This window comes from Adiantum capillus-veneris, chromosome 4 (genome assembly GCF_014529385.1).
Source record: "Adiantum capillus-veneris isolate H3 chromosome 4, ASM1452938v2, whole genome shotgun sequence".
NCBI lineage: Eukaryota > Viridiplantae > Streptophyta > Polypodiopsida > Polypodiales > Pteridaceae > Adiantum > Adiantum capillus-veneris.
Genome location: NC_140934.1, coordinates 56255084 through 56269035, shown reverse-complemented (window position 1 = coordinate 56269035; position 13952 = coordinate 56255084). Strand labels below are relative to the sequence as shown.

General features: G+C 44.8%; 1 protein-coding gene across 1 annotated transcript; it reads right to left on the bottom strand.

The window, feature by feature from the left end:
- Positions 1 to 1421: 1421 nt before the first annotated feature.
- LOC147459216 (uncharacterized) lies at positions 1422 to 13536 on the bottom strand. Its single transcript, XM_086510520.1, has 4 exons — positions 13051 to 13536; positions 2308 to 2391; positions 2141 to 2230; positions 1422 to 1795 (listed from the first exon to the last, which is right to left on the bottom strand). Exons 1-4 carry the CDS (start codon positions 13423 to 13425, stop codon positions 1544 to 1546), a joined length of 801 nt encoding a protein of 266 aa, XP_086366646.1. The 5' UTR covers positions 13426 to 13536; the 3' UTR covers positions 1422 to 1543.
- Positions 13537 to 13952: the final 416 nt, after the last annotated feature.

Here is a 13952-nt window from a genome sequence, read left to right as displayed (position 1 = left end):
AACAATAAAATAGGCCCATACGGGCACATTTCTTTTATTTGTATTATCATGCGTAGTTACATGTACAATTACAATGTGCATCAAGATTATGTCAAATTTCTCTTGGCTTTGTTGGAGCATGTCTAATATGATGACCCACCATTTTCTTGGACACTTGGGTGTGTCTATGCACACAATGTGCGGATAAGTGGGTGCATGGCCTTGACCTAGTGTTAGGGTCAAAATCACCAAAAGTGAATCTAAGTTGCAAGTCTACGTGCACAAGCCACGTTTTATACATATAATAACTATTATAAGCATCCAATTTTGTCCAAGCACTTCAAAAGATTTATTTATGTTAAGATTTGAGGTCCATGAATCACCCTCCTATCTGCTTGTTGCATCCCAGCCTGTGGGCGATTCGGCCTATAGAAGAAGGCCGCCTTCTTTACTTTTGTTACATTGGTTACCTAATATACGAACAGCACATAAAACCATATGAACCCACATGTACTTGTAGCAAAGAAATAGGAAACATCTTGTGTTAGTGGGTTACTTCATTAAGGATACATACCTATGGAGTACATTGATTAGTTTGCACACCAAGTACCCTACAAGAAATAGGAAACATGTTGATATTTGTGTTAGTGGGTTACTTGATTAAGGACACATACCTGTGGAGTACATCGATTAGTTTGCACACCAAGTGCCCTACATTACCATGGCGCACAACACAGCCAGAACACCATACACCCAGAGCTCGTAGTTTGCTTACCTCATACTAATTGGTTATGCTAGACAACCTTCCGCATGCAGGCATTGGCACGCACCACACAAACCAAATTTTTTACCATTATGGGCTTGTCAATAAGCTGACTGATTACAGGGCAAAGTTCTTTAACAACAAATGCAGTAGTAATTTGGTGGAACTACTTATTTGACACATCAAGAAATCCCGATAGTGTAATGCTTAGCTGTGTCTAGCCTTCAGTTTTCAGAAACTGTAGATTATATGCCATGGACTCTGCAGAAACCACCCTCTAACAACAGGTCTTGAAACCCTCAACGTGAGGTTATTCAATTCTCTTGTTTTTTATGACAAACGCAGAAAATTCCTCATACAAGAGGCTTAATGCTCTTTCCAAGCAATCTGCACATCAGGATTCATTTACCTAGATGAATCCACGATAAGCTCAGATTCACCTTTCAAGAAAAGTGTGAAGTACAGTCTCATGGTAGTCATCCACAAGATAATATAACCATCAGCTCCATCATGCATAGGATTGACTAAATACTACATACACACACACAAACGAGCATACATAAATACAAACATCTGCGTACCGAGTTTCTGCACATCAGGATTCATATCACACAGTTCCTACCTGCTTCTGTAGAACAGTAAACCGACCAGTCAAACACAAATGCTCCTGAGCTCATGCTGATGCCAAAAAGGAAAAACTTTTATCTATCTGTAAACAAATTATTCTATTTCTTTTAATCCAAAAAGGACAGCAGCCACACATAAGTGAAAAGTTGTATGCCTTCTGGTTCAAAAATATTGCTATTCTTGTTCCAGGTTTGAAGACGCTACAGGCTGGGGTCGGGACGTAGGGGCTGGGAGGCGTCCAACCTCATCAACCTGACGTGCCATTTTAGGAGCAGGTTGAGCTGGTCTTGGCAACAGGCGCCCTTTCTTAGCAAACCATTCTGGCTTTGTTAGGGCCTTTAGTCCTAGCTTAGTGTAATGAACTCGAGTGACGCTTCCACCAGCAGCCTCCACAGCAGCTTTGGCTTTCTTTGACACTCTACTTACCTGCAAAAGCAGAAAAACATTCATTAGCCAAATTTGCTATTCAGTAGTATGTAAAACATCTCCTGTCTATGGAAGGAGCATGAGTTGAGTGTGTGCATGTGTGTGAGACTCAAGCTAACCCTAACAAAGGAACAGCTGAAAAGTACGCCCTTGATGTGCAACAAAAGGGCATATTTGATCACGATGAAACTCCAAAAAATGGTAATCAATGTTTTATGTACTCAAAACCAGAGATTGGACTCAGCATCACCAACTGTCCCGGTCGTACAGTTTCATGATGTTGAAAGAGGACTACAGCACTTAAGAAACAAACGAAGAAAGCTTGAAACTGCTTGAGAAAAGGACCTCAAAGTGCAGAGGAAGAGAGAATTTGTCAGCCCCAGCACCAAGGAGCTTTACACCATCTTTCATCTGCTTCCCAACTAGCCCCACATCCTGCAAACATGAAAGCATTTGAGGTGCATGCCATAGCCGCAAGGTTACTAACATTCACAAAAAAACGAGAGCCATACCTTCAAAGTCTTCATTGTAATCAAGTCTCCTGAATCCAACACTCCCTGTTCTACAGATTCTGCGACTGACTTGAGGTTGACCGGCTGCAAAAATAAAGATGCAAATTGAGGAGAGTTGACACTCAAATCTGTGGTGCGCATATCTAATGCACAAAAAACATATAAATACCCTTGATCATAGAGGACTATTTATAAGAGAAAGGGATGTTAACTTGTTTCAGAGCTAAGAGCATCAGTATTGCATGTTATTGCTAAAACATTCGTCTTGCATTGATGTTGAGTAAAAACACAAAGAAGATTCAAGCATTTATACTCAAAATTCATTGATTCCATCCACTGTTATCTAAGGTAGAGATCCACAGAGATTGAGAGAAGAAGATACCACAATGGGCTTCCGACCAAACCTTTCACGGTATTTGTGGTTTTATGCAGAAACAAAGAGATTGTATCCAAAGGCAACCTTTGGTAACGACTCAAAACTGTAGGTGAAGTTGGCGTACTGGCTGTCTGCTTTGGAAGCCCCCAATCTTCTCTAAAAACACTGGTTTGACTAGGATCTCTTGGAGCTGACCAGAGATGAGTCGTAGGGCTGCGATGGTGCGACTTTCTTTTGCACAAAAAAAAGCTCCTATTTTTTCAGGGAAATCCCTCTGGATGCCCACATGATGCCAACCCGAGAGGGGCAAGGACCACTGTAGTACAAAATAGGCCTGCATGCAAAAGAATAGAAAAAACTGATACCACTAGCCATAACGGCAACTGAAGAACTGGAAAAGCGGCGAGGGGAAAAAAAATCTCTCCCAAAGAGATTAAAAAGTGTCCTGGCCACCTAGAGAGAGAGGGATTCCCAGCAACCTCTGAAAGATAGGTACCAAACAGCAGCACCAAATACTCAATGATCTCCAAGGGCAGCAATGACACAGAGAGGCCCAGCAGTCCGAGAAAACAAATGTCCTGAAGTAACAACCATCCGCAGTTTTGGCAAAAGCCTCCTACCAGCATCAACAGCCAAAGGCCAGCGGGCAAAGAGCTGATGAGGATCATGAGCCAAAAGAAGCTGTGGGGAGACACCAAGCACTGTCCGGCCAATCCCAAAAAGATGAGACTCCAATATCTCTAACTGGGAAGGCAGAAGAGAAAACTGAGGTTGAATTGAGTAAAAAAGAAGCTGCAAGAGTCACTTGGAAGAGAAGAAAATGGGACCCCCCACACACTATACACGCTCAAACACACACCCAACACACACAATCACAGAAGAATGATGTAGCATGGACCATCGTACGGATCCGACCCAAGCAGGAGAGAAACCCCGACTGCCCGTACAGCCAGTGAATTGCACTGCAGATTCCAGCTGTCCATACGGCTGCTGATATGGCTGTCCGTGCGATGATGACGTGGCAACATACAACATGCTGACATGTCAAATTTCTATGCTAACTTGCTTTTTGGTTGCCACTTATTGTAAATACATATGTTTTATGTGCTTTTGGGGCAGACAGCCTATTGCCTAGAGATATTAGCCACTCCCACCCTCAGTCCATCCCACATCGGGCGTGCTCCTGCCTTCATCGCTATATCTTGGATACCCTTGCACCACAACCTCATCACAATGAACAAAAATTGGCATCGGACACACGAAGATCTAGATCTAGAGTACCAGAATCTGCTTGCCTCATCATATGCAAATATGGAAAGAGTTGGAGAATGGATCCCATAACCCTCTTCTGCATTCACATTCGCATTTAGTGTGCATCCATGTACGTTCCCACATTGGAGATGACTCCAGAATCCGCACTTTTCCATTTTCACCCTGGACACTTTGGAGGACAGCTCGGCTACAGAAGAGGCAGAGTCAGCATTAACTAGTATAAAGCCCAGGCTGGTATTCGGCAATCATAGCACGACTGGACAGTAACCTACATAGCACAAGTACTTACATCCACAATACCCACCTGTTTGGGGGAGTCTTCATCTGTTCATGCATCCACGGGACGAGAAAGTACAAAAAAGGAGTACTTCGACAGTAGTGCCTCACTTTCAAAAGGGAGGGATGTCACGGGCACGTACGGGCCGTGGACAAGCTTCTGCTAAATTGCTATCTTCCTTTGTCACAAATTGATGACGTGGCATCACCCTGACAGCCCCTGCTGATGTGGACCGGACTGTACGGACAGGCTGACGTGGCAGAGTGCCACGTGACAGCAGTACGGAATTCCACAGTTCGCGCTGACGTGGCAGACGTTACGAATTTCCACTTCTTGTGCTACTGCTTTTACTGGCAGATTTTTTACCAATTGCTTTTGGGACTCGATTGCTTTTATGTTTAACACTTTTGGGGCTCTGCTTTTAGCATCCCTTGTAATGTGTATAAGTGACCAAAGGGGGCTCACTTCTCTGAGCATCTGGATGCAGAGTCTGAGAGCGAGCACCCGCAGGAAGTTGTACTTTGCCCAAAGATTAAAGTAAAAGAAATACAGAAAGGGGCACCAATCTTTGGGGCCAATCTCTATTGGCACGAAACTACGCCAGGCCGTGTCGACTCTTAAATTGTGAAGTGTTTTGCAGTGAATCTCTGTTGTGTCGTGATAGAATCTAGACTTGGGGTGTCCACATCCTTAGTTAGGAAAGCCTAGGGATCTAGTTCGGCACCTTTGTGAGCCTCTTAGAGGACGTGCATGACCAGAAGTATCACTAGTTGCATACCCTCTTTGCACAATAAGTCATAAAGTCACTTGGGGCATATGAAAGGGCACTCGTAAACAATAAGCCATTAAAAACCCGGTCGTGCGAGCTAAGAAACTCCTCAATCTCCACTTTTGAGCATATATACATGAGCCTTTGGGCTCACGCTTTGATCATCAAAGAAGTACCCCTTGAATGGGCATTCAGATCAAGGAAGCACAGCGTCTTCAGCATCAGCGTCAGCACATGCGTTCTTGCATTTCAGAAGCATGAGCATTCAGCATTCAGTATACGCAATTTGTGCAAGTAATGAGAAGCAAGTACTTGCTCTGGCAACCAAGCAAGGGGGCCCTTGAGGGTGGTTAGGACCCACACCCGGTGTCATCTCTCTTTCTCACTCTCTTTGTCACACTCTCTCTATGTGTTCATTGTCTCAAGTAAGAAAGAAGGTAGTGCGTTTATGAGAAGCATTCATCTTGTGCTCTCAAAGTCTTCCACTGCACTCGACACACCATCCAGGCGAACCACTGGGCCATGCATCTCTTGCATAGAGAAGGGAGCTAGTAAAGTGTGGCACATAGCCTTTGTGACCACAGGCTGAACATGAGACCAAACCTCTTCTGTAGCATGCAAAACATCATCCATCAGCTAATCGATAGTAAACAAATACTCAACATAATCCGAAGCTATGTCGAGGACCTCATCATAATCCGTGTGATCCTGTCCACAGAATCTCATAAGGCCATAATAGAAGTCCCCGTGGGACACTCCTTAAGTGTGCAAAGAAATCCTTATTCATGCGATATCCATGTTGCTACCGAAGCATGATAGGATTCGGATTTCTCAGTCTGAATGTGACTAAATGTCTCTCTGGTGTCAATGTCGCACTCTCTCAAAAACTCATCTCCTCGAAACTCCTCGAGTTGCTGATGCATGCAACCCAAACGGTCCTGTAACTCATGTTCCCTGCGGAACAAGCCTCTACGTCTCTGCATCTACAAAGCCTCGGAAGACGCATTGATGCATCTAGCCAGATGGGATGCGGGATCTACAGAACCACGATGTGTCCAAACATCTTGAATCATTTGAGACAATGAAGCATCTTGTAATACCAAGTCCGGTATGCGCGATCCTCGTCTAGGCATAGAGGAAGTCTCGAATCTCAAATGCAAAGAAAATGGGGCATGATCAGAGAGCACTATAGCATGCCCAATCATAATTGTCTCACCATGAGATGTTGCCCAAGCGCCAATGTAAAATCTATACAGTTGCTCTAGCAAATGATTTGTCTATCTCTCGAAACCCACGAGAACTGCAAAGACAGTGGAGTGCGAATCACACATGGAATATGCCAGGCACCAGTACCAGAAAGTGAAAAAAAGGAATTTGTCCCAAGCATCTCTCTCGCATGATGCTACAAATAGTAGAGAGGGAGGTTGAGCGGCTCGCCAATCCTCAGAGGTCTCTACATTGTTGAAATCGCCTCCAACAATCCGTGAATCCACAGTAGGCAATACATTCACAATCTACTGCCAAAGCTCGCCTCTCTCCTAAGTTGAAGTGGGGGATAGATACACATCACACCAATCAGAGAGTCGTCAATCTCTATAGTGAGCCACATCGTTCTACCATATACTAATGTACCATGGTCGCGTACACAGTGACACCAACAGGGTCCCACAAAAATGCATACACCACATGTCAGGTGCAACGGAAGTGTTTAAGGATTTAGCTCGGATCTAGTACTCTTGCACAAACACAAGGTTACTTTACTTCACGTGAAAAGAGAAACTGAAAAGAGAGAAAAGAGAGACGACATTGCATCTCGGGTCCCAACCACAAGGGCCCCTTTGCTCTGTTGCCAGAGCAAGTACTTTCTTTATTTCTTGCACAAATGTTGATACAATGACTAAATGCTGAAATGTTAAGAGATGCTAATGGATACTTGATGTAGCTTGGTACTACTGAGATACTAACGGGTACTGCGGTAGATGTTGAGGGGTACTGTTGTGGGTGCTTGGTACATGAGAGGCCCTACGCTAAGCTAGACAAGAGCCAAGCCAAAACGCAAGGGGTGCTAGATGTTGGGGTACTGCGTCGATGACGACGAGGGATACTTGTACTGCAGTGCTGCTAAGCTGCTAATGGGTACCGATGGAGATGCTTTGTATTGCGATGACGACGACGATGACGATGACGAGGCTCTGGGCTGATCTGCTATCCCCGGGGACGGCGATGGGCTGAAAACTGGAAACGCCAGTGGTGCTAATGGGCTGAAGGCTGAAATCTGCTGTGATCGGGCTGAATTCTAAAACGCTGATGCTAGTACTGAATGGGAAACGCTGATGCTGAAAATGCTAGGGTACTGATGAGGAAAAACGCTAGAGGAAGGGGGCTGGTGCTGCGGGTACTGCAAGTCTGTGGGTACTTGTCCTTCCCTTCTCCTGCTTCTTGCCTTCTCAAGCGCCCATAGGGCTGCCTAAATAGGTATTTAAACCTGGGTCGAGCAGTGGCCAATTCAGCCCCACGATTTCATAAAAAGGCTAAAAGTCACTTATAATAAAATGCCATGCTAGAGGTGGTTCACACGCGATAAAATGCATATACGCCGAAATGTTGCAATGTGCAAGAGAGGGTATGCAACTATGACCGGCATGGGCATGCACGTCCTGCTAGAGCCTCACAAGGGAACCAGGCTAGGTCCTAAGCTAAGACTGACGCTAGACTATAGCAAAAGCTTGTCCACGTAGCGCAAGTGCAGTGCGCACCTGACATCTGCCCCTGTTAGAGGTGAGGCACAACTGCCGCACTTCTATCTATACTTGTGATGCTCAATGCTTCTGATGCTTGTGGATGCATAGACCGATAAAAACTCCTCCAAACTTGTGGATATTGTGGATGTAGGTACTGTTGCGATGTAAACAACGGCCAACTGAGTTACTAGGGAGCCTGACACCTGTCACACAATACCAACCTTGATGCTGACTCTGCCTTGCGAGCAATTACTACCACTCGAATAGTCCTATCGTGAAAACATTGCGGCTGAAGCTGAAAGATAAGGGTGATCGGACATATTTCCAAGGGTTACTTGTCGCCGGAAGTGGATGCACGTTGTCACGTGTGCACTTCACTTGCGCCACGTGGACACGCTTCTACCATACTCTAGCATCAGTCTTAGCGTAGGACTGAGCCTGGCACTTTATGAGCCTCTAGCAGGACGTGCATGCCCAGGCCGGTCATAGTTGCATACCCTCTCTTGCACAAGAACAGTCATTTCATCATGCAGGCATTTTACCACGTGAACCACCTCTTATAGGTCATTTATTTATAAGTGAATTTTGGAATTCTTTTTGTAAGTTTGTTGGAAAAGTAGGTAGGGCAAATTGCTAAAGATCGTATAAAAGAAACCCCATTGGGCACTCAATAGAAGCAAAAGAAGCAAAAGAAGCAGGGACACAAGGAGGTAGGCACCAAGCAGGTAGGTAGCACCTCAGCAGAAGCCCTAGCGTTTTCTCAAGAAGAAGAAGACCCAGACCAGCCTTGCGTTTTCAGATTTCAGGACAGCCCAGTGTTTTCAGTTTTCAGCCTTAGCCTCGCGAGAACCCGCTCCCACCCGGTCGCATATCCTTGCCGGTTTTCCCATCTACTCCCAGATCAGCCTAGCGTTTTCAGAATTCAGCAGATCAGCCAGCATTTTCAAAATTCAGCCAGATCAGCCAACGTTTTTGCATTTCAGCATTAGTGCGACTCAACGGTTGCAAATCCAAGCCGCAATACCGCCACAGTAGCAGATCCATAGCAGAGCATCTAGCATTTTCAGTTTTCAGCTTTGACGCCATCGTCGTCGACCCCATCGTCATTGTCATCGCAGTCCCGGACTTGACGATGACACCATCGTCGTCATCGTCACAATCACCATCGTCATCGTCGTCGACATAGACCAACAGTACTCGTCGTCGACTTCACCGTCTTTGACACAAAATTGTCATCGACTCACCGTCTTCAACACAGTACCGTCGTCGATTTCATCGCCATCGACAACGACCCTTAGTACCTCGTCGTCAACTTCATAGTCTTCGACATAGACCTCGTCCTCGACCTCCCTGCCTTCGACATAGAACCCGCAATACCCATCGTCGACATCATCTTGAGACGCCCCATTTCGGCAACAACTTTCTCACTTCATTTGCTAGCAGCGTTTTTAAACGATGTTGTGCCTTTGCTAGTGAGGTAGCAAGCTTATTGAAAGGAGCCTCTATAGTGACCTTGGCACTTGAAGTCCTCTTTTGGGAAGGCTATGGGGTTTCTTTTGGTGTTGCTTGGGGGACGAATCTTGAAGGCAGAGGAAGCGCAAGGGCTTTTTGTAGCTTATACCCTCGTCTTGCCCCCCCCTTGCTCGAGCGCCAACGACTACAAGATCAACACCAACCATCAACTATGGAAAGTCGATCGACCATTGCCCTCGACCATTGCCCAATTAGCAACCTAGAGTGCATCGATTCATTGTTGTTGGCCGGATTATGGACAAGATGTGTTTCAAAGTTCATTGTCTAGGAAAGTTTGAACGTGATGTGTTCAAAGTTCACGAATGGGGATTCTTGGACGTAGAGTGGTCTACAGTTCAATTTTCCATGAGACAAACAGTGCTCAAGATGGCATTCTTCTAAGGTAAAAAAATTGGTGAAAGCATAACCGAGGTGTATCCAGTGGAATGTACAACTGTTGGGGTGTCCGTGGTAGCTTCTTCACCGACTAGGTCTTCCTACAAATGTCCACTATGAGCTATAGAGAGGGTGTTAGAGCTATAGTGTTAAGAGCTATAGCATCTCAAGTGAATAGCCCAATGTGAACCCAACATTTATTTTGGCTTTAGGTATTTATTTTACTTATTTGTCAAATCTTGGGTCATTGCTCTATCCTTCCGCATCGTAGACTTTAACATTGTATCAGAGCTCTTGGCTTATTGACCTTGGGCGTAGAGAAGAGGACCCCTTGTTGGACCTGCGTTATTGACCGCGGAGATTCTAGTGTTTTTAGACATGGAGACCCTAGCGTTTTAAAACGCTGCTAGAGGCAGAGCTCAGTGGTATGCATTTCAACACGTAGCAAGCCGTAGGCGTCATTCCGGCAAAGCATCTTGAGATGCAGCAAGAGCGAGGGCACAAGCAACGTACGTTTTAAAACGAAGGGCCACAAGAGCTAGCAGTGGGCAGCTCGGCAGGGTTTTGCAAGGGGAGCACTTCACCGATGCTCTTGGAAACGGCATCTTGAGACGCCCCATTTCGGCAACGACTTTCTCAATTCATTTGCTAGCAGCATCTTAAATCGATGTTGTGCCCTTGCTAGTGAGGTAACAAGCTTATTGAAAGGGGCCTCTAAAGTGACCTTGGGCACTTGAAGTCCTCTTTTGGGAAGGCTGTGGAGGTTCTTTTGGTGTTGCTTGGGGGAGGAATCTTGAAGGCATAGAAAGTGCAAGGGTTTTCTGTAGCTTGTACCCTCGTCAAGCCCCCCCCCCCCCCGAGCTCTAACGCAAGCGACTACAAGACCAACACCAACTATCGGCTATGAAAAGTGGATCGACTAGTGCCCAATTAGCAATCTATGCACAAATTAAGTTCTCAAGGAAGTTGTCAATTTGTTTGGCTCAAGATTGTGAAGCCAAAGGCAAATACAAGACCTCGCTAGAGGACGGAGGCAAAGGCAAGCTTGACAAGGATGGCAAATGTGAAGCCAAAGACAAAAGCAGGATCTCACAAAAGAACAAAGGCGAAGGCAAGCTGGATAGAGATAATGGTTATAAAGATTTGATAGAGACCGGCATGGATGGCACACGTGGTGGCGGCCACAATGGCCACGACGCTAGATTTCTAGTCAAGTGGCAGTTGCCACAACTAGCTTTGGCCAACAAGAGGCTTGTGAGTGGTAAGAGGGGCAAACAATGCTCCCTACAATAATTTGGACGCATGTGTTGGAGTTCAAGGTATCGGTATTTGAACCTGTGGGTTAGAATTTAAGGCATATGCATCTCGCAAGGGACCAATCAAACGTATCTAAAACTCTATGGATGAGTGCACCAATTGGCCGGATTATGGACAAGATGTGTTTCAAAGTCCATTGTCTAGGAAAGTTTGGAGATGATGTGTTCACAATTCAGGAATGGGGATTCCTTGGACATGGTGTGGTCTATAGTTCAATTTTCCATGAGGCAAATGGTGCTCAAGATGACATGCTTCTAAGGTAAAAAGATTGCCGAGGTGTATCCAGTGGAGTGTGCAGCTGCTTGGGGTGTCCATGTAGCTTCTTCACCGACTTAGTCTTCCTACATATGTCCACTATGAGCTACAGAAAGGATGTTAGAGTTATAGCATCTCAAGTGAATAGCCCACTGTGAACCCAACAATTATTTTGGCTTTAGATATTTATTTTACTTATTTGTCAATCTTACATAGCTAAGGTCAGTATATGCGCACCACCTTGCCCCCATTGTTAATCATCAATTCATTGACAAGGTTGGTCGGTTGGTTCAGCAATATCTCTCTCTCTCTCAGTATTCTCCCCATTCCTCTACGCTTCCGCATTGTGGACAAGACCATGTGACTTAGCCACTGGTAGGAAGCATTTGCTTTTGAGTTGTTCAAGAGAAGTTTCAAAACAATTCGTAAGTTTTATCATTATTAAGCAACGAGTTTCTTCGCAACTATAGAGAGTCAATTATATACCTAAAAAGTGACCTCGAGCTCTGAAAATAGGGGCCACGTACTTAAGGGCTAACCTAGATGTAATAATCCACCACATCATTGATACAATGACAAGTGGCATAAAAATCTGAAGGGCCATTGTGGCTGTACAACCATCATATGCAACCTAGGATGCCACCATCTAGTGATGGCATACCTCCAAAAGCCATTCATTGGTACTTGGTCAAGTTAAAGATTGGCCAAGCACACAAAGACAATAGAGGAGGGTGGCTTGGCAAATTCAACTCTTACTTAGAGGCCCTTTCCTTAAACGTAGCAACACCAATTGTTGCTCGAGAGGGGAGCCACTCCACTCCCTTCTTACGATTGGGTGCTTGCAAAAGCTTTCCCCATGGTAATTTAAGAAGTACTATAAAGGAGCGAGAACTCATCCGAAGCACATGAAAGGGTCCTTTTCCCCCAAATGCCCACCCTACATAGGTGGCCAAACCTACAATTAAAGGGCCTGTAGAGTCACAAACATGCACACACACTCACTCATGGATAAATAACCGACCACACACAAACATAGGTTCTCCATATAAAATCCCCACCATCATCTCACATTCTTCACCATCATCCTGCTTATATCATTCATGGTCATGAGGCATTGCAATGCCCCACTCTCCCCTTCTATTTATCCAAAGGAAATCCACCCACCCCACCCCCCGTTTCATGACCAAAATCAAAAACCGTTTCCAATTGCAATGTCCTTGTTGGCAAGTTACAACCTGAAGCATACCTGATTTCCCGCAAGAACTATGATCGACAATAATTACTCCAATTTTAAGGTGCCAAAGAATTTGCAGTGAGGGTTGAAACTCCCACGTCACCCTGTTTTGCGAAATGTTTTAAGGTGCCAAAGGAATAGCAATGGCACCATAGCACAGAAACCCTGAAAGTTCCATTTTTCTGTCTTTTTACGAATGTTAGATGGAGCTGCATTAACTCATCCAAACTCGGTTCAATCGACTCCACCTTACCTCCTCTCTCTTTAATCACCTTCACTTGTCCTCATCGCCCCGTTTGGTCAATGTAAGTCGTTCACAAAACTGACATAACAACACTTTTTGGAAGAATATTCTAAATGTTCTCTTGTCTCAAATGATAATCACTGTTTGCATGACAAAAAACTTCTCCAATGTTGCGACATTACGTTTCGGGTATGGACTCCAAGGTCGGAGTAGAAAGTTTTGACTTGAAAAGATACCACTCGCACATACAGATGTTTGCCTGTATTTGACACCAGCACACGCACATGAAGAGATACCTTGTTTATATTGGGAAGTGCTTCTACATCAAAACAAATGGAGAAGAAGAATACCTTGAAAGTTAAGCTGAAAGGATTGTGAAAGCCTCTGCGGGGAAGTCGAATGCGAAGGGGGGTCTGTCCACCTTCAAAGCCAAGACGTGGTCTATTACTGCGAGCTTTCTGTCCTTTGTGTCCACGTCCACAAGTCTTGCCTCTGCCTGACCCGATGCCTCTTCCAAGTCGACGCTTCTCCTTAGTGGCTCCTTTGTTGTCCCGCAAATTGTTGAGGGCAAGCAATTTGAACCCACTTGGGGAGCTGCGGCCTATTGCTGTTGGAGCAGGAAAAGGCGTGGGTGCCTCAGCTATAGAAGAGACAGGATGCAGTTGCAGCTTCCTCGTATAAGCCGCCATCGCCTCATACGCTTTCCTCTGCAGCCATTGTCTCATTCCTGCTGCTCAGTCTATTTCTCTGTCTCTCAGTTGAAGCAACCCGTATGTTGGAGATCTGACATAGTTGCATTCTCTTCTAAGAACACCATTTATGGTTTAAACTAGTATAGTGGGTCCCTTTGTAGATGAAGAGAGGTGTGCAAAATACATTGAGATTGAGTGTATCCTCCTTGAGTACGCAACAAGGGAGTACATATTGCATTGGGAGTACCTCTTACTCCATGCAACATCTTAACTTTTTTTATCCTTCTTTTAATTATCCAAGACAAAGACACAGGATTACTCAATCAAGTTAAATATAACCCAAGACAAAGACACATAATCACACTATCAAGTTAAATATAGCCTATCATATTGTAGAACCATTTTCTTGTGCTTTTCTATTCTTCTTTGAAATAGTCAAATCTTTTGAAACACAACTTTATATTGGGTTTATACTATGTAAAATGACAAAGAGGATCAAGAACCACTACACTTGTTAAAGAATGTTTAGCTTATTTGTTGGAGTCAATGTTTGCAAGTTT